General features: G+C 43.2%; 1 protein-coding gene across 1 annotated transcript in view; it reads right to left on the reverse strand.

Annotated features, from left to right (window-relative positions):
* Nucleotides 1-2,079: 2,079 nt before the first annotated feature.
* The window catches only part of AGO3 (argonaute RISC catalytic component 3), a 37,899-nt gene continuing 14,179 nt past the window's right edge, over nt 2,080-25,799 (reverse strand). The window contains exons 4-19 of the mRNA XM_074925946.1: nt 25,447-25,655; nt 24,361-24,497; nt 21,676-21,810; nt 19,351-19,438; nt 19,059-19,206; nt 15,804-15,923; nt 14,410-14,532; nt 14,083-14,216; nt 13,457-13,641; nt 13,010-13,169; nt 11,856-11,946; nt 10,289-10,483; nt 9,800-9,934; nt 9,090-9,191; nt 8,062-8,261; nt 2,080-7,456 (exon numbers count right to left, since the gene is read on the reverse strand). Coding sequence (XP_074782047.1) covers nt 7,348-7,456; nt 8,062-8,261; nt 9,090-9,191; nt 9,800-9,934; nt 10,289-10,483; nt 11,856-11,946; nt 13,010-13,169; nt 13,457-13,641; nt 14,083-14,216; nt 14,410-14,532; nt 15,804-15,923; nt 19,059-19,206; nt 19,351-19,438; nt 21,676-21,810; nt 24,361-24,497; nt 25,447-25,655 — 2,271 coding nt within the window. The 3' untranslated portion in view covers nt 2,080-7,347. The remainder of the gene's footprint in view (nt 7,457-8,061; nt 8,262-9,089; nt 9,192-9,799; nt 9,935-10,288; nt 10,484-11,855; nt 11,947-13,009; nt 13,170-13,456; nt 13,642-14,082; nt 14,217-14,409; nt 14,533-15,803; nt 15,924-19,058; nt 19,207-19,350; nt 19,439-21,675; nt 21,811-24,360; nt 24,498-25,446; nt 25,656-25,799) is intronic.

Below are 25,799 nucleotides of genomic sequence, written 5' to 3' on the forward strand. Positions count from 1 at the left end.
TTTTTTTAAGAGCTTTCTACTATTGGTTTAATAGCACAGTCACCACTATCACTTCTCCTCTTCATAAAACGTATAGCTGAGTCAGTTCAGTTTTAGGATTAATCCCAGCACGATTTACTACAAGTAGCATCAATTACAGCAAATCCTCAGTCTCAAACTTTGCCAAGCAGGCGGATGAAATAAAACTATCCATGTGCACTAGGTTGTTGGGGTTTTTTGGTTTGGTCTGTTGTTTGGGTTTTTTTTTGTCGAAGTATTTTAATAGAGCATCTACACCTTCAGCGGTTTATTAGCTCGTATTTAAACTGGATACTTTAAAACATGATTCACCCTCCAATGAATGCAACAGAAACATACAGAATGTTTCTACTGTAATTAAACCCACGCGTGCTACGGTTCATCATCACCAAGGCAAGACTTCGAGGAAGAGATCTCTGCCCAACAGAAACCAGCATCATCAGACACAAGGCCATTTCACTTCTTTTATTAGAAAGAAGAGGCAACTTCCTTCTAAGTCTCAACAGCTTCAGTATTAGCTAAATGTGGATAGAAAATAAACTAGTTGATAGGCAAGGGAAGAGATGGAGAGTATTGCTGCAAACAAGCTGATGGTGTGAGATTTTTGGCCCTTTTTAGTCTAAAAGGTAAAAACGCCTACTACTAAAAGGGATAGAAGACACAGTTTTGGCTCGGAATTTAGACTGAAAAAATGCTTTCTAAATCCTAGCCTAATAACATTAAGAAATTTGGAATATAAAATCATTTAACATCATTGCAAGCTTAAATACCAACCAAGTGGCATTGGGCACTGTGATAAGACAAGAAAGTTGGTAACAAACTACAAGAAACATCAGTTCATTTCTCTAAGTTGAATCAGAAGAAATCTACAGAGCAAAAAGGTACTTGGCTCCTCGTCTCCGTGGGCAGCGCAAGCGGGAGCGCTCATCGGACAGCGTCCCTTTCAACAAAGGGGTGTGGGCGACTCCCAACAGGGGCCACTGCCCCACCCCGGGACTGTGTACCCTAAATATTTCCTTGATCGCGTCCAAACGAATAGATGTCCAAAAGCTCTGCTTACTCCTAGAAAGAGTCCGGACACGAACATATTCCTGCAAAGATACCACTTGCAACTGAAGTGGGAGTTTTGCGCTTAAGCTCCTGATATTCAAAAATATCCTGACATCAAGTTATTCTACATCTTAAATGCCCAGTACTGTATAAACAGTAATAAAATGAACACAAAATAATTTTAGTTTTAACTTTAAAGAAACAAGGTACCAGTTAAAGTAGTCTGTCTATTAAGCTGTTTTATTCAGTCTCCTCTCAGACGTGACTAGTTAAGCTGACTTTGGAGAAGAAAACCAAAACATTCAGAAACTTCTCCCAACGAAAAATAAGTGTTAAAAGCAACACACAGACCAGACACACAGACCTATGAGCTGCACACAGATTACCAATAAATATACAGAAACACCACAATAAAGGACAAGGTTCATCATAAAAGAAAAAGTCTGATAACTGCTATTAAGACCACTACAAAAAATGAAAGTGTGTATTTTTTGCAGGCATGTGCAAGCACATTACAGTGTAATCAAAGCAGACCTTTGCTATTATTATTACTTTATGCAGCATTACAAGGTTACTGAGGTGCAGTGTTTAATAGTCTAGTCTACAGCTTTTCCTGACCGGAGGAATGCTCACCAAACTCGCCATGGACCCACACCTTCCTCAACCATCAGAGCGGGGCAGCACCCCCCGCCCCGCCGAGCTGTTCCCATGCAGAGTTTCAAGCTCCCACCTGGGAACCCGAAGTCCCACCGATACACGCACGTCGCTCCTTTAAACACACGAGCCACACGCGAGGTCTGCTCGCAGCAGGACTGCCCATCTCCTGCGTCTTCGGACAGCTTTCGGTTTGTCTACTTCATCTTTGGGAGCTTGTTACATCTAAGAGCGTCCATCCTTCGATAGCCACGGATTCCCTTTCAGCACCGATTGCCCCGAGAGTCCCGCGCTGTTGCTTCTCCTACACTCCCCCATCCCACCCCCCCGCCCCCTCAATGTGAAGAGGTAAATTGCATTGACTAAACCAAAACCAGTTCTAGCCTACCAGCTGAATTTGGTGATCGCTCCTCAATGCCTCTCCCTCCAAATGAAAACACCGTCCTGGTTATTCTTGGTCCTGACTCAGAGAAGCTGACGCTTGAAAGTACCTGAAAGATACCATCAAACACTTGGCATTTTCAATAATTTATCTTAAATTTTCAGCCACGTACAACTGGAAAATAAAAATCTACAGCACCATCTTCTAAAAAGGCACTTTCTGAGGACTGTCTTGCTTAAAAAAAAAAAAAATCACTCCAAGTTTTAAACAGCGGAACAGATTTGTTTTAAAAGGACCCTACGTTAACTACCCGTGTCAGGTGAGGGGGTACCTCCGACAAGATTTGAAAAGGCCAGGGCACGTGGGATGGAAAGTGGATGGAGTCTTCCCATCAACACCCTTGTTTCTGTAAAACCGACGCGGTGGTATTTTCCCTCGCAACTCCTTCCCCTCCATATGCACCTTTGCCTACTCAGGGACAATTTGGTTTTGTCTTAGTGTCATAGAGATCAGGATTCTTGAGACTCTGCTAGGGAGGTAAAACGTAGGATCCTGTACCTATCCCGTTCATACCTCAACTACTGAAAGTACAAAATCTTCTACTAGCAGAAAGCATCAGTTAGCTCAAGCTCCAACCACTACCTTTTCAGATTTACAAAAAACCATGAGTGAACTGGCTAAGTGAACTTTTATTTAAATATGTGCCGAAACAAAAATGATATCCTAACACCCAGCATCGATCTAAAGTACCATCTTTGGGTAGAAAAGACAGACAGGAATCTTTCCCTTTGACATCCCTATGGATTTTTTCACTAGATCCAATCAACCTGCAGTAGCAGCCACAAAACTCCACAGCACTGAAAGGGACACAGTATCTGTCTGGCGTGACCAGAGACTAAGATGGCCATTTAGAAACAGAGATCTCTGAAAACTGATTTTATAGTTTCAACGTACATACTCCGAGCTTTTGATTCCTTGGTTATAAAAGTGCTTCGAGTACTTTTACGAGTTCACAAAACGGGGAAAATATCCAAAGAGGACAAGATATGAAGTGTAAAAAAAAAAAAAAAGGCCTCAGGCTTTTTTTAAGTGTAGGCTGAGCTTGGAATTTCACCAGAGCAGACTTCAAGACTAGTAGAAAACCAGTAATCGTAGCTGGAATTTGTACAGAAGATGACTATCTGATATCTCATGTTGAGCATTTTATAGGACAAAAATTCATACATGAAGAAGTGAAAATAGTTTAGGACCAATAGCATCTTGAAATAATTTGACTGACAACTTCCAGAAACCCATTTTACTCCTGAAAACCATTTTTGTGGCCAAACAAATTTCCAAAAGGATGCCAGAATGAACCCTATAAAAATAACTTTTGGATACGTTTAACCAGATTACACACTGAACAGTAAAACAGCGATCCTGAGTAAAATGGCCACAGCTGAAGTGCCCTACAAAGGGGGAAAAAAAAATAATAAAAAATAAAAAGCTACTTACAGTGGAGTCAGTCACTCTGTTAGCAGATGTTGCAAGTTTTAATGCCTCAACTACAAAACACTCTACTTCTCTCCAAGTCTGGATCTACTAGTGGCCAGATGGCAGGTTTCGGCAAGGCCTTCTGCTCGGTCAGGAGCAGCAGAGCCGCCAGCCCCGGGCTCTGCCCGCCCGGGCCCCCGAGGCTGCTCCTTCCCCAGCCCGCGCCGGGGCCCTTGTGCGTGCTCCCACCACGGAAGCAATTAGTGGCACTTGTTAAGTACAAGTGAGGTCTCGGTGCAGTCAACTGGTGCAGTGTCTTAGGAGACTGGAACCGTTTTTCTAGGTAGGCATAAAAGCGAGGCCAGTACGTCTGCGGAGCGAGCAGAACCGTCAGCCTTTGCCCACGTCCCTCTTTGGACTTTATACAGACACCTCCCGGGGAGAGGGGGATCTGGTATGCCACTCAAGATTTCCCCAAACAGCACATAAACTTTGAGATTTTTTTTTCTTTTTAAAGGAGAGCAGGTACAAAAATAAAAGAAATCCATATACTCTGAAAATATACTGGAAACTGCCACCACAGATGAGGTACCATTTATCCCGACCCCCCACCCCCAAACTGCAAACATCAAAATATATATGTTTTTAAACAAAGGAAGAATATCTGGCTATTTAATCTCAGTTAAAATGACAGCACCCTTTGTTACACTTGATATTTCACACCATTAATTCTCTTTTGAAAAAAAAAAACAAACCAAGATATCTAACTAACCTTGATTCCTTGCTTATCTCCTCATTCCTTAGTGCAGTAATTGTCCATCTCCATTTAAATAAATATAGCAGCTACAGCATCATAAATGTGTGGCCCTCACAACGCCAGTAACTTGATATCGTAATACAAAGAAGTATCGGCACTTTACGTAGATATTTGCAAAACCAAGAAGAGAGATTAAAACATCCAAATACTCTTCACATGAAAACCAGGTAAAACGCTAGCTTTACAAGTCATTGAAGTCACTTTCCCAATGAAGTTTCTTTAGGGTTGTCTTTTTTTTTTTTTTTTTTTTTTTTTTGGTGAAAGTAGCAAGCGAAAAAGCTTCTCAAATCAGAGTCACTGAGAGTGGGCAGGATGAGAACCGTACAGTGTCTTTGAAAGGAGTGTTAAAAGACTTTTTAAAAAGGGTTTTTTTCTCCTAAACGCCAGAAATCCACAAGAAGTCTTTGTAAAATAGTTTGGGTTTTTTTTTTTTTTGCTTTTAAAAATTCTCTATTTTAAAACAATTTTCTGTAAAAAGCCTAACCTGAACCTTTTATAAACAGAACTACTAGCTAGACCGCTTCTACGAGAAAACTGCCAGGTCACAGACTCAGAGAAACTTTTGAGAGACTCACTCGGAACCCGCCTCGCTCGGGGGCCTGGGGGCGCTCCCCGAGACCCCCCGACACGTCAGGGTCGGCTCGGCTCCCCCTCCTCACCCTCCCACCTCCTCCCCGGGGAGCCCCAAGCCACTAGCCAACTGCCCACCGTCACGACTATTTCCAGTGCAATTTTAACTTTGCAAAGTTAAGTCTTTTTACATTATCTTCCTTGATATTCGGAGATAAAATACGTATATACACTAACCGCTGAGTAAAGCTCTTTGAGACAGTGTTGTGAACAGCACTACATACATTTCAATACAATATACAAATGCACAAAATACAGTACTTTTGTTTTCTGGCAGAAAAGATGGGGGAGATTCATGCCTGTTGAAGCAAACCGGGCTCAGATTTTAGGCTCAAAATACAGTATATTGGCAAACAGCGGATTTCATGAGAACGACAGGAGATAAGCTACTCATACCAACCCACTGGTTTTCATGTGGAGAGCAGGTGGAGTTCAGAAGGGCTGGGATAACAGCAATGCCCATACAAACGATCTGCAGTATATATACTATGAACCAGTGCAAATAAAAACAGTCAAAAATGCAGTTCACGAGTTTACAAAGTGCAAAACTCCCCAGTCCCCCGCATTGAATAAATGCTCGTCTCTGACATCTTAAATATTGTTTTACCTTTAAAGTGGAATGAAAAGAGTCCCATTAATTTGTTTCACATTTCAGTGATTTAACATGTTAGAACTATCCCAGCCCTCTTTATTTGCAAAGTGAAATGAAGTTACCAATAACTTAATTTTAAAAGGAAAGTCATTATCAAAGAGGAAAAAAGCCTAAAAACTTCTATTAATTCCACACATTTTACTGATGTCAAATAGATTTAACTAAGCATGTAAAAACTCAGATCTTAATAAAAAACCCTTTCCATTTAATTCAAATATCCTCCACATTTCAAAGCCAAAAAATACGGCCAATTCCTTTGTTAAATCAAAATACTGCAGTGACAAGTAAAGCTTGCAGAATTCTAGAAGCATTTTTGCTGTTTTTTTTGATTTAAAAAAGGAAAATTCAAGATTCCTTCTGACTATAAAACTTTCCTTTCAAAATTAAGGCTTTTACTTTGTCCTTTTAAAATCATGGAGGTGTCCATTCTTCCACAGTTAGTGGTACAAACACTGCTTTAGTACAGCTCAATGGACACAGTTTTTTCTTTAGAACGCTTATTGCACTAAAAGATAGCAAAACAAGTTGTCAGTTTTTTTTTTTAAAAATAAACATGGTTACATTTCTAAAAAATAAAAGTTGATGTTGACCATATGTTCTGTAATAATTAAATTAAAGCATTATTATTACTCTAATAAATACAAAAAGAAACAAAAGGAAGCTAAACTTCAAAAACACATACGTATGAAATCACATTAAGGTGTGAGAGGCAGCAAGTAAACTAGCATTTTTCTTTTTTTCCAAAAAGACCTTAGCTCTAAAGTTTCAGTTCTGGTGTTTACTATATTTAATCCCATAAAACTTGGGACATCTGATCTCGTGTGAAGCTTCAACGTATTTGACCTGCTAGATAGAAAATAATTGAAACTTTTGGACTAGGTAGAACAGCAGCTTTAGTAAATTCACCAGGGAGCAAGAAGAGGTTGGATCACTACTGCCTGCACATAATACCGCTAGTTTCTTTGCTTTTTAAAAGGGAACTATTGGAGCTGAGAACTCCAAAGCTGTGAATAAAGACACAAAGGCAGCAGTTGGCTAAATCATGTTCAAATTATTGGATTAGTGTGCAAAACATCCTCCCCCCCTCGATTTTTTCCTAGCTAGGGCTGTACATTCAAATGTACTTGGATATGTTCACATTCGAATGCTTGATGGCAACACTGAAAAGATTCCTCAATGCAGTGGGGTAAAAAACTTATTTTTTTTTTTTTTTTTGCACACTTCCCTCCCCCAAACAATCATTGTGATTGCTCCTGTAAAGGTGGTTTGCTTTTTTTTTTTTTTTACATGACACCATCGAGTTTTTTATTTTGTTGTTATTTTTTTTTTTTTGCAAAGATATTTTTGCTGCCGAGCCACTTGAGGTAAAGGCCTAAGAGGATTAAACTACAAGAAATTAAAAAAAAAAAAAAAAAAAAAAAAATGATGGCGGTGCTTCCGTGCCACAAAAGCAGTTGGCTGGTTTCATATTGCATAATAGTGCTGTGTTCCTCGATGAAGTAAACAATCTTCCTTGTGTCAATTTAAGGGTTAGCCTCTCGCCCCTGCACAGTGTCAACTTCAGCACGATCGGAGGCTCACCCCCTAAACCAACCCCACTGGAAACATACATTGTATGTGGATTCATTTCTCAGTTCTTCCTTTCAGTGAGTATGCTTCCATCTTATTGACTTAAGCGAAGTACATCGTGCGTAAGGTGTCTTGGTGAATTTGTACAGCCTTCGCGAGGGCCTGCGGATCTCTGCCGTTGCTCTGTCCTGACACGTGGCTTCCTTCAGCACTGCAAGGGAACGAGAAAGACACAAGCAGGGCTCGTCAGGTCAAAAAGCCACCACATCTCCACAACGTTCAGGAGAGCCACGGGGCAATAGGAATAGAACTGGATGCTGAGAAGAACCTACTTGTCTATTCACCCGGCAACCTCAAGGCTTCTGACAAATCCCTTTACCTTGGCTGCTCAGTTCGTTCATCTAAAAATAAGCCCGTTACAAACATATTGATGGCCCGAAGGTTATAAAACACTTCTGACGTACACAGCAGAGTTAGGTAAGTGGAAGGCACTTAACATTTGCTTCCTTCGTGACTACTCTAATTTTAAAGTGAAAAACTAAATGTGTGCCTTGATTCCCTCAGACCACGTCAAAAATACTTCATTAAATTAAACTTAATTCTTTTAATCTGAGTGTTATTCAGTAAAATCCACCAACCCACTCTTGTCTGATACTGAACTGCAGCTGTCAGCAATGATTCTCTTAAGACTAGTCCCAGAGGTAACAAAAATTAACTGCAAAACAGGCAGTAATTACCTACAGTCAGATGGTTTTATGCCTGACAATGGAGCAAAGACCAATGGAGACAAAAACTTAAGCCCACATTTTCATTTACCTGTCATGTTCTTTGTCCACAAGATGGTATCGTGCTCTGAATGCTACCAGATGAGCATAATAGGCTGGTGCAGGTATAGAAACCGATCGTGTACAGCGCACGTATGTGTGGCAGAGCTGGTAAGTCAGCAGCTGAAGTTCATCTGCAGTAAAACAGTTATCATCCCACAAAACATGATAGTGTGAGGGACGGCTGGTACCCTAAGGAGAAGGGAACATCGATTCACTTATCCAGCTTTTCCATACAATTGAGTCAGATTTTTAAGTTCAGAAAGGGCCAGACTATCTAGTCTGAACTCCTACATAACAGCAGCCAAAAATTCGGTCTTATGTCAGCCCTAAATATGATAAAGATGAATAAGTCTAACATTTACATGATTATGTTACTCTAATTATTCTTGCTTGGAAAAAACCCACATGCCTTCTAAATAACCCTCAACGATCAAAACCTGCTCCCAGCATGACTAAATCGTGATTACACCACCTCTTAACTACCCTCAGTTAAAACTGTTTCTCACCAAGACACATTTCCCAGAGAAATAACTGTTGCTTTTAATTCTTTCCAATTCCTTAGCATCCTAACTTAAAGTATGAACACTAGAAATGGCTCCAGTATTTCAGAAGTCAACTATAGAGTTCTACACAAACACATACACTTCCTTACTTCCATACAGTGTCGTCCTTCCTACAGGTTGAGGAGTTGCACTGCTCTTTGGCTTTATGGTGAATCGGATTTTTACAAGTCACTGGTGTCAAGGTTCCCCCCAGATACACCTCTCACCATCAGTACTTTACCGTAACACGGAGTACAGCTCTTAGGAACTCTCAGGAGTTCTCTGTTTTAAAGGTGTAGCAGAGACCACCTCTTAAACAAATAACACTATTAGTCCCACAATAATGTGCTATCTTGGATAAAACTGAGCTAAATGACATTTCCCTACTAAATAACTAGTTGGAAACACAGGGGTCACAAAGGGAGAAACCCAACATATTCTAAATTCCCATCTGCTTACAAAGAAACAATCATACCTGTATTCCAGCGTGGCTACAGAGGTAAAAATCAAACTCATATGGATGTGTAATGTCTGTATCTACAGTTGTTCCAGCTGGAATATTGCCACTTCGTCCAACCTAGCGAAAAGGTTTTGTTAAAAAGTGCAGCTAACGACTGTTTATACATCTCAACTGTAAGGAAAAATACAAGTTTCTCTTCCACACACACGAGGTTCCAGCGGATGAGCGGCCTCAGCAGTGTCTGGAACGTGTCAGTACGGCAGCCTGGGACGCTGGACCAGGACACACCTCACACAGAACACTCCACCCGCTGCACCTGAACTTCTGATCTCAGGACAGCAGAGCTGTGCACACATTTGTATTCGGGAGTGTCACTTTGAGTTTGGATCGACTCACAAGAACAGAAAAGTTAAGGGTTCCATCATATTTTCTCCTGTAGACTTGGTCCTAGTTAGTTACATGAATACTAACTGCTGTTCACTGACAAAGACTAGTAGCAAGGTGCAACATGAAAAGCCTGATGGGGTTTTATTTTTTTTTTTAAACATACTTAAGGTGAACGATTTTTCAATTTGGGGCCACATTTTTACTTGTCAATTCAACTTCTTCCCTGAATGCAAAGACAATCAGATTGACAGAGAAGCCCCATGCTAATATTTTCTCCAGCAGCGTGTTTGACATCAAGCTTCTCACATGAAGCTACTGTAAGAGGGGGCAGTGATTACCCTTTCTGTTCTGTCAGCACAGAACAATCGTGTATGATGTCGCTTCTGCACCACAATATAGGTTATTCCAGGCTGGTAATCCTTCTCCAAACTGATGCAGGCTTCTCTAATGGCTAGCAGTTCATAATACAAAACCTACAAGCACAAGAACAGAATAGTTTAGGTTTTGCTTACACTGTATTCCACACACAACACCTAATCAATGGTTTGTAGTTAACACTAAGAGCAGTTTTGCCACACAATCAGTAATCTTAGGAAGTTCTTAAAAATATATTGTTTCCCACGTTCTAAGACCTCTCCTTCCCAGACGGGAAAGAAGTTGCAACTTTTCTTACCCAATATGCTTAAGAAATCCTCTCCTTAAAAGTCTCAACTACTTTGGGGTAACATTGTGTAAATGGAAAAACCTCAAACACTACAGCTATTCGAACAGGAGAACTGGAGTTATGTGGTAACACAGTCCTTCAAGAACCCCAGAGATGAACCAACCTGTCGAAACTGTCCTTCAGAGACCCCGTCCCTATAGAAGATGATACGTGTGGGCTTGAACCGTGTGGACTTGTAGAACTGGATGAGCAGCTCCCTCACCATGGAGGCCAGATCTTGGATGATTTCCTGCCGGGGTCGCTGAACTCTCACCGTGGCACAGTACCGGCTTGGATGAGCATCCATACTACCTACAACCTTCAGGGGGAGATTACATGAGTAAAGGCTTCAAGACCAAATCTATTATCAAAAGAAATTAAAAGAGTAAAGGTTCAGGTAACGATGCTTACGTTAAAACAACCACCACCACCGAAACATTTTAAACTGGAACTTGTCATAGGTACAGGTTTAAAACCTTTAAAAAAGAGGTATAAAACTTGCCCTCCAAGCGCCCCAAAATGAATCTGCAGAATTCATCTGCCTTGGAGTCCTCCCCTCTGTCGACAGCACACTAATGTGTATTCTTATAATCCAGACAGACTTTTCCTCTTTGACATTTTCTCATGTTTTACACAGAGAAACGCTTCAGTTTGCCCTAGTTACTTTAAACAATGACAGTTTCCGTAACTGCAACCAATGCCAAGTAAAATATCAAGGGGACAAAATAGGAAGGGACTGACCAAGCATCCGACCACCACCTTCACCTCCTGGGCTGTACCACCACAAAAAGGTAAGAAGTATCAAAAACATTCCTGTCAAATCAGGCCTTTAATTACATTTTTCTCCTTTAAAAATACAAAAATCATAGAATCACAGACTGGTTTGGGTTGGAAAGGACCTTAAAGCCCATCCAGTGCCACCCCCTGCCCCAGGCAGGGCCACCTTCCACCAGCCCAGGTTGCCCAAAGCCCCGTCCAACCTGGCCTTGAACCCTTCCAGGGAGGGGGCAGCCACAGCTTCTCTGGGCAGCCTGTGCCAGGGCCTCACCCCCCTCACAGGGGAGAATTTCTGCCTCAGATCTCATCTAAATCTCCCCTCTGACAGTTTAAAACCGTCACCCCTCATCCTATCCCTCCCCCCATTCCTGCAGCCCCTTCCAGCCCTGGGAGGTCTCTAAGGTCTCCCCGGAGCTTCTCTCCTCCAGCTGAACCCCCCAACTCTCCCAGCCTGTCCTCACAGGGGGGCTCCAGCCCCCCCAGCATCCTCGTGGCCTCCTCTGGCCCCGCTCGAGCAGGGCCGTGTCCTTCTGCTGTTGGTGCCCCCAGAGCTGGGCCCAGCCCTGCGGGGGGGGGGGGGGGGGGGGTGTGTGCGTGTGTGTGTCTCATAAGAGCAAATGTTATTAACTAACATCACAAAGCTGCTTTATTTCCTTTAGAGTATTTTTGCAGAAATATATTATTTAACATGACTGCCGTTCTACCTTGATTTAAAAATTAAAAAGCTAAGTAAACAGTCTGAAGTATCAAGTAGTGGCTTTCTTTTTTTTTTTAGACATGATTTTTAAGAGTATCAGAAACGTGTACAAAGAACCAGCATAAACCCTGAAAGATCTGACATAGTCCATGAGTTGCATTTACTATTCTAATATTTACCAAAGGTGAAAAAATAACACGGATTTAATAAAACTTACAGCAGCTATGGAAGGCTTCTTTCCATCTCCAGCAGGAGGGTGAGTGACATCAGCTCCCAAAAAGATCACTGGCTGCTGGAACACAGAAGGTCTTCAAAAAGAAAAAAGCGCTAAGTCACACTTGTAGATGAACAGTTGGCGCAAGGTTATTGCTCAGTCTGGGGTTTTGTTTCTATTCCAGCTAAGCTGCACAGAGAAGCCTTATCATCAGGTATTTGGCCAAAGCCAAACAAGGAAATCTTTGTGCACAAGACGTGAACTTCGAAACCACCACAGCAGTCATTCCAAAATACACTGCCATTAAACTGTGGCATGATTCCAGTGGAGAAGAGCCACAGAGCTGCCCCTGAATGGTACAGAGAGCTTCTCAGAGACACTGCCATTCCCCAGGACGGACACACTCGTGCTCGGAGGTCAGCGAAGCACCACTCTGGTACTGCAACAAACGGCTGGCTGTGCCAGCACACGCATCCTTCTGGCTTACAGGAGTTAAGCAGCAGGATGGTCTCCCAGTGCCTTTAAAATATTCTTCCACGCACCATTGTTTCACATTTAAACTTTGATTCCAAGCTCTCAGGAAGTCTTAGGAAAGAATTCTTAAGACTTGCACCCCAGAGGTTTTTCTGGCTTGCTACCTTGCATTATGACTGCTTCCACTCAAAGAACAGATCTAGTAAAGGTTAGAGTCAATCCAAATTTCTAGTTTTCAGGACCAAAAGACTTGTGCTTCTCCAGAATGAATCCATGTGAGAACAACGGGAGCACACACGGGTTGAACCTTCTCCCTTGCAACCTTCTCACCGAATGCCCCTTATTAACGGCACATCGATATGTCCAACAGTTACACTGTGATGTTGTACGTTCTTAATCCTGCAAAACCTTTTCTATTTCAGCATCTCTAGATGTGTAGTTTCTCTTCAAATTTTTGATACTGATCAGACATCTGAAATGAACCTTGGCTTAAGACCTAACTCATGGGCCAACAACCCCTCAGAGCCCACACTAGAAGCAATTTAATTCTACCTCAAATACCACATACTATTGCCAGAAGAATATATCATCTTAAAACTCGGCCACATTTACATTTTGGGTGCTAAGTAGCAAACGTAACCACATCTGTTAAACCCCAAACCGGTCTCCACAAAGAGTCTTACCGTTGGTGAGGTACAAGGATATTGTTGATTCCTCCTAGTTTAACGTTAATCTTCAGGCACAGATTTGATAGGGTCTGTGGAGATGTTTTAATGACGTTCTTGACTTGAACACACTGCGTGGCCATGCCCAGCAGTGTATCTCCCACACGCTTCACCTCCGCTGAGAAGCAAATATTAAGATACAACTTGAGTCCATCTCGAATTATTGCTGTTTTGACCTTAGCTTGAGTCACAATAATTGAAGTGTGCATCCTCTACAAAATAACTTCCAACTCATCTGCATGCTCAGACCTGCTTCCAATTTATTTTATCTTCAGACACAAAACATTGGTTTCTAATATCTGAAGACTGGTCCTGAAGTATTTTCTAACATATGCCAGGCAGCAAATGTCTCAGAATAATACCCAACCAAACAGGTTGTATACCAATACAGAGGTATTCCCTTACCGTACACCGGAGTCTTCCCTGGCAGGATGACGATGATGAGCTGAAGCCCCGAATAGGTGTTCTTGAGGTGTCGAAACATGGGCTCCACGCTGTCCGCACCCTGGGCGTATTTACAGAAACAGGGCTGCCCCTGGATCGGCATCCCCGCGTCTTTGGAGATCTTGCGCAGCTGGTCCGTGAAACCCCTGAAGAGAAGAAGTTTTTTGAATTGTTGCAGCAGCAAAGCACACAGCCACCAAAGCAGAAGGGGACAGCAGAACTGCGTTACGCAGATGAAGGCGATTCCAAATGGCTTTTAAAGCAGGATTTTAAAACCGTTCATTGTGTGGAGGCTGCACAGCTTTGAAGCACCACAGGCCAGAATGGGGGGAAAAAAAAGTTTAAGCATCTTTAGTACTTCGTTGAAGATGCTAGAAGGAACCAGCAGTGACACAGGACCAGAACCCCACGGTGAGCCCAGGTACAGCATTTTGACTGTAGCTTCCAGCAACAGCTTGGATCCTGTGCCTAACATCTCAGGGGATTAAAACCAGGTGAAACGCTCATTAGAAGTCCTACACTCATGTTTTCACTAAGATGGCTTCATTAAGAGAACAGTCCAAAGCCTGAACCATGACATGCCTTACTTCAGTATTTCTTCTCTGCATTGCCTCTGTGTTGCAAAGCAAGCTATAGCCCACATTTTGATCTCAACACCAGTGTGAAACTGCTTTCCTCGCATGTCCCATACCCCATGGCTTGGGGTTGCCACCGTCCGATTCTGTGGAAACAAAAGCAACAGATATTCAAGTGACCGAAAAAGAAAAAGCCTATGCTGTTTCCAGTTTCAGGCTAACAAAAAAAAGTTTTACCATTCAAACTCTGATCCCTGTATTGCACAATGCAACTGAACGGACTAAAACAGTCAATGTGCCCGGGAAATCACTCTGTGAAACAAAAGAAAGAAACCTCACCCGTCCCCCGTACTGCAGCATCGGGGCTGGGAGCACGCGCCCCGTCACATGGGCCATCTCATCCCGGACTTTGAACTGGAACTCTTGAACAAATGGATCTGCATCATAATTTGCACTTCTCACCTAGAAGACGAGTTTTTCCATGTTACAGAAATCTCTACTATAATTCATATAACAAAAGACGAACAGGAACGCTGCTCTACAACTATTGTGCTTGTCACTGAGAAAGGCTCAGCCCAACACTATCAACCCATCCCCAGTGAGAACAATTAATACCACGAGATACATCAGGTAAGATTTCTTTCTGTTCCCTTAGTTACTCAAGTGCTCATTTGTAGCATGCTTATCCAAAAGCATTTCGTTTACTCACAAGATAGATCAAAAAGCATTCTCTTTTAGAGACAAGCAAACCCAAGACTAAACAAATTAATTCATTTTGATACTGCATATTCGTGTCTTGTTTATCTTCCGGAACAGCCTTACTTTAATTGAAAAATTTTGGCTAACTTGTCAGCCCAAAAACCAGACTGTTTCAAGTAAGAGCTATCTGTTTATAAGAGTATCCAACTAGAAATATTAAAGTTTTAGAATATTTCAAGTCAGAAAAAACACTGATGCTTAGAATGTCTGGATTCAGCACCAAGAAAAAAAAAATTGGGAGTTATCAGGTGAAAACATTTAGTGTGTACTAAAGAAATCAGTCAAACATCTCACATGCAAGACTGAGGTTCAGGAGACCCAGAATCACTCTTCTACCCCGTTACGGATTCTTGTTGAGTCTGGACAAGTAAGTCACTCCAGTTTGTTTTCAGTGCCTGTTAAATAGAGTGATGCTACCCCCCTCAAGCTACTAACAGAGAAAAATGGGAAATTCTCAAGACCTAAGTCTTCAGAGTCTAGCTCGTGATTTTAAAATTATTTAGCACTGCTACAAATATAAGCATCCTATAATAACAAGAGAAGTATGATGTTCAAATATCAACAGGAATCAAGGAAAAGTACCTAGAACAAAATCTTACTTTCACGAGTTTGTGTCCTAAAACCTAAGCCCATTTCACAAATTTGTTTAAAAACCCTGAGGGCCCAATACAGCAAATCACTGAAGTTTGAACAACACCTACTTGAAATTAATCGTACAGATTATAACACAAGAGCCCACGCTGCTGGGCTCATGCTACTGTTGCAAGCTATTTTAAATAAATCCCATTCAGAAAAATAATAAATATTCAATAAAATAATAAATCCCAATTAAAAAAATAGTTAAAAGCTATTAAGTTAGGAAGGAAGGAATGAAAACGCTAGGATGGTTGTATGAGAAGGTTTTGCATTAACGTAACCTAGTCCAGTGTCATTTAGTAAGCAGTATCACACCAAACGGAAATTAAAGAACTAACCAGTCTGCTTATTTCCTCTTGCCGATCTGGAGCAGATCTCGCTGTGGCCTTTATCATGGTCGACGTCTGATTGTCCGTCAGCTTCTTGATACACCGCTGGCCAGCCACGATGTTACAGACCTTAAGGGAAAATCAGAGGTGCCGATACGCTACAGGAGCACTTACAAACAGATCCCCACGTACCGTACGCTACAGGAGCACTTACAAACGGATCCCCAACGTACCGTACGTACAGGAGCACTTACAAACAGATCCCCAACGTACCGTACGTACAGGAGCACTTACAAACAGATCCCCAACGTACCGTACGTACAGGAGCACTTACAAACAGATCCCCACGTACCGTACGTACAGGAGCACTTACAAACAGATCCCCAACGTACCGTACGTACAGGAGCACTTACAAACGGATCCCCAACGTACCGTACGTACAGGAGCACTTACAAACGGATCCCCAACGTACCGTACGTACAGGAGCACTTACAAACGGATCCCCAACGTACCGTACGCTACAGGAGCACTTACAAACGGATCCCCAACGTACCGTACGCTACAGGAGCACTTACAAACGGATCCCCAACGTACCGTACGCTACAGGAGCACTTACAAACGGATCCCCAACGTACCGTACGTACAGGAGCACTTACAAACGGATCCCCAACGTACCGTACGTACAGGAGCACTTACAAACGGATCCCCAACGTACCGTACGTACAGGAGCACTTACAAACGGATCCCCAACGTACCGTACGTACAGGAGCACTTACAAACGGATCCCCAACGTACCGTACGTACAGGAGCACTTACAAACGGATCCCCAACGTACCGTACGTACAGGAGCACTTACAAACAGATCCCCAACGTACCGTACGTACAGGAGCACTTACAAACAGATCCCCAACGTACCGTACGTACAGGAGCACTTACAAACAGATCCCCAACGTACCGTACGTACAGGAGCACTTACAAACAGATCCCCAACGTACCGTACGTACAGGAGCACTTACAAACAGATCCCCAACGTACCGTACGTACAGGAGCACTTACAAACAGATCCCCAACGTACCGTACGTACAGGAGCACTTACAAACAGATCCCCAACGTACCGTACGTACAGGAGCACTTACAAACAGATCCCCAACGTACCGTACGTACAGGAGCACTTACAAACAGATCCCCAACGTACCGTACGTACAGGAGCACTTACAAACAGATCCCCAACGTACCGTACGTACAGGAGCACTTACAAACAGATCCCCAACGTACCGTACGTACAGGAGCACTTACAAACAGATCCCCAACGTACCGTACGTACAGGAGCACTTACAAACAGATCCCCAACGTACCGTACGTACAGGAGCACTTACAAACAGATCCCCAACGTACCGTACGTACAGGAGCACTTACAAACAGATCCCCAACGTACCGTACGTACAGGAGCACTTACAAACAGATCCCCAACGTACCGTACGTACAGGAGCACTTACAAACAGATCCCCAACGTACCGTACGTACAGGAGCACTTACAAACAGATCCCCAACGTACCGTACGTACAGGAGCACTTACAAACAGATCCCCAACGTACCGTACGTACAGGAGCACTTACAAACAGATCCCCAACGTACCGTACGTACAGGAGCACTTACAAACAGATCCCCAACGTACCGTACGTACAGGAGCACTTACAAACAGATCCCCAACGTACCGTACGTACAGGAGCACTTACAAACAGATCCCCAACGTACCGTACGTACAGGAGCACTTACAAACAGATCCCCAACGTACCGTACGTACAGGAGCACTTACAAACAGATCCCCAACGTACCGTACGTACAGGAGCACTTACAAACAGATCCCCAACGTACCGTACGTACAGGAGCACTTACAAACAGATCCCCAACGTACCGTACGTACAGGAGCACTTACAAACAGATCCCCAACGTACCGTACGTACAGGAGCACTTACAAACAGATCCCCAACGTACCGTACGTACAGGAGCACTTACAAACAGATCCCCAACGTACCGTACGTACAGGAGCACTTACAAACAGATCCCCAACGTACCGTACGTACAGGAGCACTTACAAACAGATCCCCAACGTACCGTACGTACAGGAGCACTTACAAACAGATCCCCAACGTACCGTACGTACAGGAGCACTCACAAACAGATCCCCAGGTACCGTACGTACAGGAGCACTTACAAACAGATCCCCACGTACCGTACGTACAGGAGCACTTACAAACAGATCCCCAACGTACCGTACGTACAGGAGCACTTACAAACAGATCCCCAACGTACCGTACGTACAGGAGCACTTACAAACAGATCCCCAACGTACCGTACGTACAGGAGCACTTACAAACAGATCCCCAACGTACCGTACGTACAGGAGCACTTACAAACAGATCCCCAACGTACCGTACGTACAGGAGCACTTACAAACAGATCCCCAACGTACCGTACGTACAGGAGCACTTACAAACAGATCCCCAACGTACCGTACGTACAGGAGCACTTACAAACAGATCCCCAACGTACCGTACGTACAGGAGCACTTACAAACAGATCCCCAACGTACCGTACGTACAGGAGCACTTACAAACAGATCCCCAACGTACCGTACGTACAGGAGCACTTACAAACAGATCCCCAACGTACCGTACGTACAGGAGCACTTACAAACAGATCCCCAACGTACCGTACGTACAGGAGCACTTACAAACAGATCCCCAACGTACCGTACGTACAGGAGCACTTACAAACAGATCCCCAACGTACCGTACGTACAGGAGCACTTACAAACAGATCCCCAACGTACCGTACGTACAGGAGCACTTACAAACAGATCCCCAACGTACCGTACGTACAGGAGCACTTACAAACAGATCCCCAACGTACCGTACGTACAGGAGCACTTACAAACAGATCCCCAACGTACCGTACGTACAGGAGCACTTACAAACAGTCACCAACGTACTGTACGTACAGGAGCACTTACAAACAGATCCCCACGTACCGTAGTGCTATCGCTACAAAACACACCCCCAACGTGTGTCACTAACTGCATGTTCTTTCTCACAGTTTTAAACTTTAAAGCAGTTTTAAACTTTTAAAATGCAGACAGTCTTTAGTGAAAGAAAAACACATGAATGCGTAAACACGCTGGTAGCGCAGAGCGCACTACTTAACGTTCTGCAGAACGATAGAGCCTACCAGTAACAAGCTGATATATCAGAACAAGGTCCTTACTTCTAAAGGCAGGTAGGTGTGTTTCTGTTCTTGTCCCACTTGTAGGCAAGGAAGGTGAGGGTATTTCAGCTGGAGGTTGTATTTCTCTCTGAAATACTGTGCTACTGTCCTCTCCACAGTCTGGCCATTTTCTAACTGTAAAGGAAAGCTAAAAAGACATACATTTCAATAGAATTACAGAAATCTTAGTTGGCAAGTATCAACACCCCCAAAATTAATAAAATCCTAGGTCCTGTTACACAGTGAGCGTTAAGCTATCACCCATTCAATGCTCTAACAAAAAGCATCTTACGTTTGATGACTTGCAGGCCTTCTGGTTACGTTACAAACACGGTATTTCCTTCTCATCGTTCCACAGTGAGTCACTTCTACCTTTAGACCTGCACAAAAGCACCAAGAATCCTGATATCATAACTACACAAAAATTTGTTCAAGAGACACAAGGTTTCATATACCAGAACACGTTCAACTCCAACAGCTTTGACGGTCGGTGTCAAACAGCACAACATTGATTATTTTATAAATATTTTTCTTTCATTGTAATTTCATTTCTGATTAGGTATAAATTAAGTATTATCCTTTAAATATTATGCATTATGACATCTTTTTACGTTCAGTGTCATCCAAATTTCTTGTAGCAGTCCCATCTAACAGGCACGTGACTAATCTCAGCTGGCTGTTTCCACCATATTCCTTGGTTCTCGATGCTGTATACCAGTTCAAACTACCAGTACCAATATAAATGAAGTTAAACGAGCAAACCCAGCCCTCCGCCTTACTGCTCATTTTCTCCCCCAGCTTTGTGTCCACATTCAGCCTGTAACTTCCTTTAATTTCACGGACCAAGTTTAACCTTGGACTTTGAGCGGCTGAAGATCTCATCTAAGAGCACCCAAGCTACAGGCCAGAGGCTCGGCAGCCTTGACTCCACCCGCAGTGCGGACAGCAATGCTGGCAGCTCCGAGAGGCTTTCGGTGGCCACGTCCATTAAGCGCGTGCCCACGCTCTGGGCTGGACGTTGGGAACAGGCTCAGCGTCTGCGGGAAGCACCGAGCGTATCGCCGCAGAGCATCAGCACGCTGCGACGCCTTTCCCCAGCCCCACGGCAGAGCAGGCAGTTGAAAAGAGCCTGTTACCCAGGAGATTCAACCGACAGGCACAGCCTAAGGTAAAGGCTTTAAAGAGAGCAGCTGGATGACTTGTCCTGTGGAGGTGGGTTGTGGGCCACAGATTGAACACCCCACAGCAAATCCGGTCCCAAAGTACCGAGAGCAGATACTGTGTTTAGTTTAGAAGAGACACAGACATGCCACAGAAGGATCAACTGCACTTCACCGATTCCTGACAACGCTAATTTCAACATTAACATCGGTATTACTTAGAGGAAGGCGTAATCAAAAATAAACTACCGCTGCCCTGATACAGCACTGAGAAATTAAAAGAAACCATGAGGCACTGTGGCCAAGAGAAGAGGGTTGTGCACGTACAGATAACTGGAAGCCACTCACTGCTTTGTCACACCGATCTGCTGTGACACTGCAGAAGGCACCACCCTCCCACAGAGCTGCTCACAGAGCTGCTCACAGACTGCCAACTCTTTAATGCAGGGTTTGTTTCAGTCCTCGTGATCACAACATCTTGCCTCAAGTTCCCAGATACTATAGTAGTAAAAATAAATATTGACAGCAAAGGTAACCTTTCAATATTGTCTAAGTAACAAAGTGTCTGAGGCATCCAAGGTCAAGCAGAGGCAGCTTCTCTTTCTCCAGTTACCTGTTCTCCAGAATGAAAACAGACAGGTAGATGTAAAAAGGAGGCTTGTTAGGACAACTACAAAATAATTCTTTTTTATTTTTCCTTCTCCATTAATGGCTCTTCTATGAACACATCAGTTTGTGACAATAGTTCAGACTTTTTTGTTTGCTGTCTGGTATTTCAATATAGTCTAATTTTGGAGCAAGTAACACAAGCATTTAAGAGAAGGGCTTTGAAGAGCTGAGCTCTTTCAAGGCTTCTCTCTCTGCAAATTACACTGGAATGAAAGGACAAGGAAAAATACAAAGCAAAGTAGCATATATGGAGTGAAACTACTCAAACCACCAGCTTATGCAATTCCTTTGGAATGGAATTTGGCCTTCAGCTGCAAGTCAGCAAGTGGTACTGGTTTTTCCATAAGGCAATCAGTTATTAGAAGTCACTGCAATGGCATACTTTCAAAGAATCAATGACGTTCACTTTGAAATCAATTTTCACTTTGCCTCAATATTTAAACAGCGGAAGACCTTCGATAGCACTATGGCCTCGGCGAGCCTTGCTCAGCAAAGGTCAGCCATCCGGCTAGGCAACAGCCACTTACCTCCATCCAGGCAAGAAGCAACACAATTTCTCTTTCTCTCTGGAAGCCACTGGGAACACATCTCATTTTTAACCTTCCCCTTGTGCGGAGCTGCACTGTTTGACCCAGGACTGGAACTACAGACAGGGCGTAGGGCAATTGTCCTGGCAGTTCCAGGGCCCTTCTGATGCATGCTAACCAGGGGGGCTTTCAATTAAAACAGGTCCCTTGGAAGGAACTTGACTGCGTTACCTGGGACAGAACAGATACGCTTCTACTCACCCTTTATCTCTTTGGTGAATTTTACCCGATGAGAATCAGTCAGAGGTCTCGGTTGTTCATCAATATTATGAATGTCAAGAACTTCACACATAAACTGAATGACAGGTTGTGCTTTGTAGAAGGCAGTGGCAGAAACTGAAAAGAGCAAAATATTGAAGTGTAAAAAAACCCAAGTGAGAATGTTGTGAAGCAGTATATATATAAACAAATGCTTTTTAAAATTCCACATAACCCTCAAGCAAGCGCTGCGAGCACACGTTTTTAAAAACGGATCAGTAGGCCTTGCAAGAGCGTAGTGCGCAAACGCCAGAGTAGGGCCCACGATGACACAACGGACCCCAGCACAGTCATCCTGCAACTCCTTTGCATTTCAGGGGTTTGAAAGGGTTTTTCCCCAGATAACACTTATTTCTAGAGAGCTGTAACGTCCCCGAGGGACATTCTCTTTCGACTCTGCACGGAGCTGCAGCAGAGACGGTATTAATGTATCTCTGCTGAAGACTTAACATGAAAAGCAGATTATTCAATATGCAATATAATTTTGTCAATAATACGATCTGCTCGATTACTGAAACAATAATCGGTAGAAACACAAGCACTACTGTGATTATACACGAATTATGTTTGCGTAGTGGCGCGTGCAACCCTTGCTCTACCAAAATCTCTTGCCCTCCCCATGTATTAACGACACAACGACATTAAGTGACAATATACTGGTTTTAAACAGGACAGTTGACCCATTCCAGGGAAGACCGACCATAAACAATCTGCTTGGCAAAGGTACAAGCAACTGAAACAATACCTTTTAGTAAGAAAGGTGAGGTGGCACTAGGTATAGCTCAAACACAAAGCAAACTACTCCTTACATTTAAAACTTTAGATGGCAACTACAGAAAATAAATACTTGACAAGCATTTTATTAGTTCGTCAGCTCTCATGTACCGAAACCACCACATTTCTGTGCTAATACAATGAAACATTCTTCAGACATGCGTCACTGCAGCAGGCTGCCAACTCCACATGACGCACTCCGGCCAACCCCCCCGGAGGCCGTTGCTGAATGAACACACCGAGCTCCCCGCCCGCGCCCGCCCCTCCCGCAGCCGCACAGGGAGAAGCAGATCTTGCAGAGAACCTCACACAAGTTCAACAACAACAAAATCAAGCGACGGGATTTGAACGTAATCTTCGCAGCCTCAAACCACAACGTAAAGCGATCGCCCCGCAAGTTGTAGCTTAAAGTTCTTAAGTTTCTCATTCACAGAAAGAATGGGAAAAAAAAAAAATGTTTCCTGCAAGAGTTACTACTACGCTTGCTAATGCTGGTAAGAAAAACTTGCTTCACAGGAAGTAACAGAGCAGTGCATCCTAAACTGGGGTGAATTAATACTCTCGTCCTACCTGAACTGTGGTTACCTCAGTACCTGGCATGTAGATACCAGTATCGCTTATTGCTCGGACTGGTAAGATTTTTACATTCATTTTTCAATCAATAGCTGCCCCACAGCCACTGTTTGTAATTTTACAAGAACTAACCCATCTCAAGTCACATCAGCATCATTCACAACTTCGGTAAACCAGAGCACATGGACTTGCAGATTTTCAGTGTGAAAGCTCAGTTATCACCTGCAACATTTTATCATGCTCCAAGACAGACACTGAGCACAACCTGACTGAGAGCGCTCAACCTAGTGCAAAAAAAGACAGACTGTTTACTTCGGGTTTATAAAGCGTTTCAAACAGTGAGAACAGAACATGAATTAGAGAAAACTTTAGGCAGCACCTGCACCTCAAACACTGACATTTTTCAATAGGGGTTTAACATCTAAATAGAGTCGGAGTGCTTACAGCACCAAGGAGTCTGACACAAGCACCGGTTGATCTCAAACGCATTCATCCGGGACTTAATAAAGCGGTGCAAAGCGGATCTGATTTTGCATAAGAAAGCCCATCTCAATTAGCCCTATTCACAAAAGTGTTGGGGATATATTTGACAGTTTCCTTGGAAGTACTGAACACCACCTACCGTGGACAGCTGGAGACACATCTTAAGCAATTTGCCTGTGTCACTGCAGATGTACCAATACAGAAAATTAAGTAGGAAAATAAGCTATGCAAGGCTTTTCCTTCCTATATAGATTTTTTCCTTTTTTTTTTAATTTGGCAGGTAAATTTCTGTTGAAACCCTGACATGATGACAAATCCAGAAGAAAATACTTGGATTTCTAGGTAGCCTTTGCCATATAGGTCTGGTTCAAACTGGCTGAACAGGAAGCCAACGTATGCACACCTACGCTGCGTTACAAATCTCACTATTATCATCATTATAACTTCTACAGTAGACTGACTGCACAGTTAATGTTGTGTTTCATCAGGGTATCGCAAGAGACAATTACTAAATCTTCAAACCAAGCAAGGAAACACAAGTATTTTTCAGGTGAAAACCCCTTGTCTACAAAAAAAGTTTGAAAGTTTTCTTGTTCTAATATAAGTTCTAGCAAAATACCCCAAGATACTTTAACTCTTTATTATTTACAACATGAGTTAAGAAATTGCTGTAGAAGATGGCTTCTGCTTACTAAATCTCTCTTGCACAGATGGCACCGAAACTTATCAGCACACAGAAACATGGTACCACAAACTCCAGCAAAATGACTGAACGGCAACGTGATTATCCCAACGTACCATCGATATTGAGCATCATCTTCCACATGGCAGGCCGAACGGACTGATGGAATCCAAACCAGACCTCCCTACCCCCACCCAAGGGGTGATCATAGCCTTCCGGAGCTGAGAAAAAGGAGCGGCCCACAGGGGTATACCTAGTGAAAAAGATGACCAGACATTTATGCCTTTGCTTTCCAAATTAAAAAATTCTATAATAAAGATTATAAACACACATCATTGTTATTTTTTGGAATTTTGCACACCAGGAATCTGTGCCTAGAATCAAGTATGAACAATATACTCTGAATGCTTCTGTTCCCATTGCAGTGTTTTGAAAATCAAGACAGAACATTTACTAGTTTCAGCAATGCACAACCACTTCCAGTTTTCACAACAAATCAACAGCTAAGTTAACTTACCCTTTCTCACCTTCCACTTCAAGACAGTATAATCTCCATCACAGCGGATTCTGTACAACAGCACTGTGTATACTGGACTGACCCTCAAAACCAGCCTTTTGCACCTTTTACATGGGAATATTTGAACAGACCATACACAGAGAATCGTGGACGGTTCGAGTGGGAAGGGACCTTAAAGATCACTAGTTCCAACCCACCTGCCACGGGCAGGGACACCTGCCACTAGCCCAGGCTGCTCAAAGCCCGCTCCAGCCTGGGCACAGGTAGCTAGTCTCAACCTGAGAAGCATGCACTGTTGATGATATATCAATGAATTAAAGAGACTCATGCTTTTCGACAGCCACTGCCATCAAGTGCACGATACTTGGCTCAACTTGAGCAGAAAACATGAAAGCGGTGCTACTGCATGCTGCGATCTCTCAGTATTTCAATTAAGGCCTATTGGAAGTGTCTCCTGTTTCTTGATCTCTTCAAATACATCACCTGCTTTGGGGTTTAAATGTCTACAGAAACACACACTTCTACACAATTAGCTCCAATCTCCCCAGTTCAGCTAACCGGCTGTGCTGCGTAAGGGGAAATGATCATTTTTTTTTTTCTTTTCACCTGTGAAGAAACAGGGATGAAGCTCTCCCAGTGGGGATACTTCAGGTAAAGACAGACTGCAGGAAGACAGTGAACCTACTTCATGGAGGGTAGGTGTCGTAGCACCACATCGACAGCATGAACAGGGTTAGTGCTGATAGGTTTGTCTAGTTCCAGAGGCTCAGGCAAGGTTCTTCCTGTCAAAACTTCATGCAGCAAGTGCCAGCTCACCCGAGAAACAAACTTTATTGACACTTTGAAGGGACGATCTTTTCCACCTTCTCCTGGTAATGTCACATCCAAATCCACCTGGGTGGGGGTGGGAGGGGAAAAAAAACAGTCTTTTATTCTCGAGTCGGGTGGCCTTGAGTTTCCACTCCTTCCTGTAACTGGGCCAGAGACTTAAAACCTCAGATATTTAGGACACAGCACCTCTGATGGAAGTACGTTATC

The sequence above is a fragment of the Athene noctua genome, chromosome 24 (genome assembly GCF_965140245.1).
Source record: "Athene noctua chromosome 24, bAthNoc1.hap1.1, whole genome shotgun sequence".
Taxonomy (NCBI): domain Eukaryota; kingdom Metazoa; phylum Chordata; class Aves; order Strigiformes; family Strigidae; genus Athene; species Athene noctua.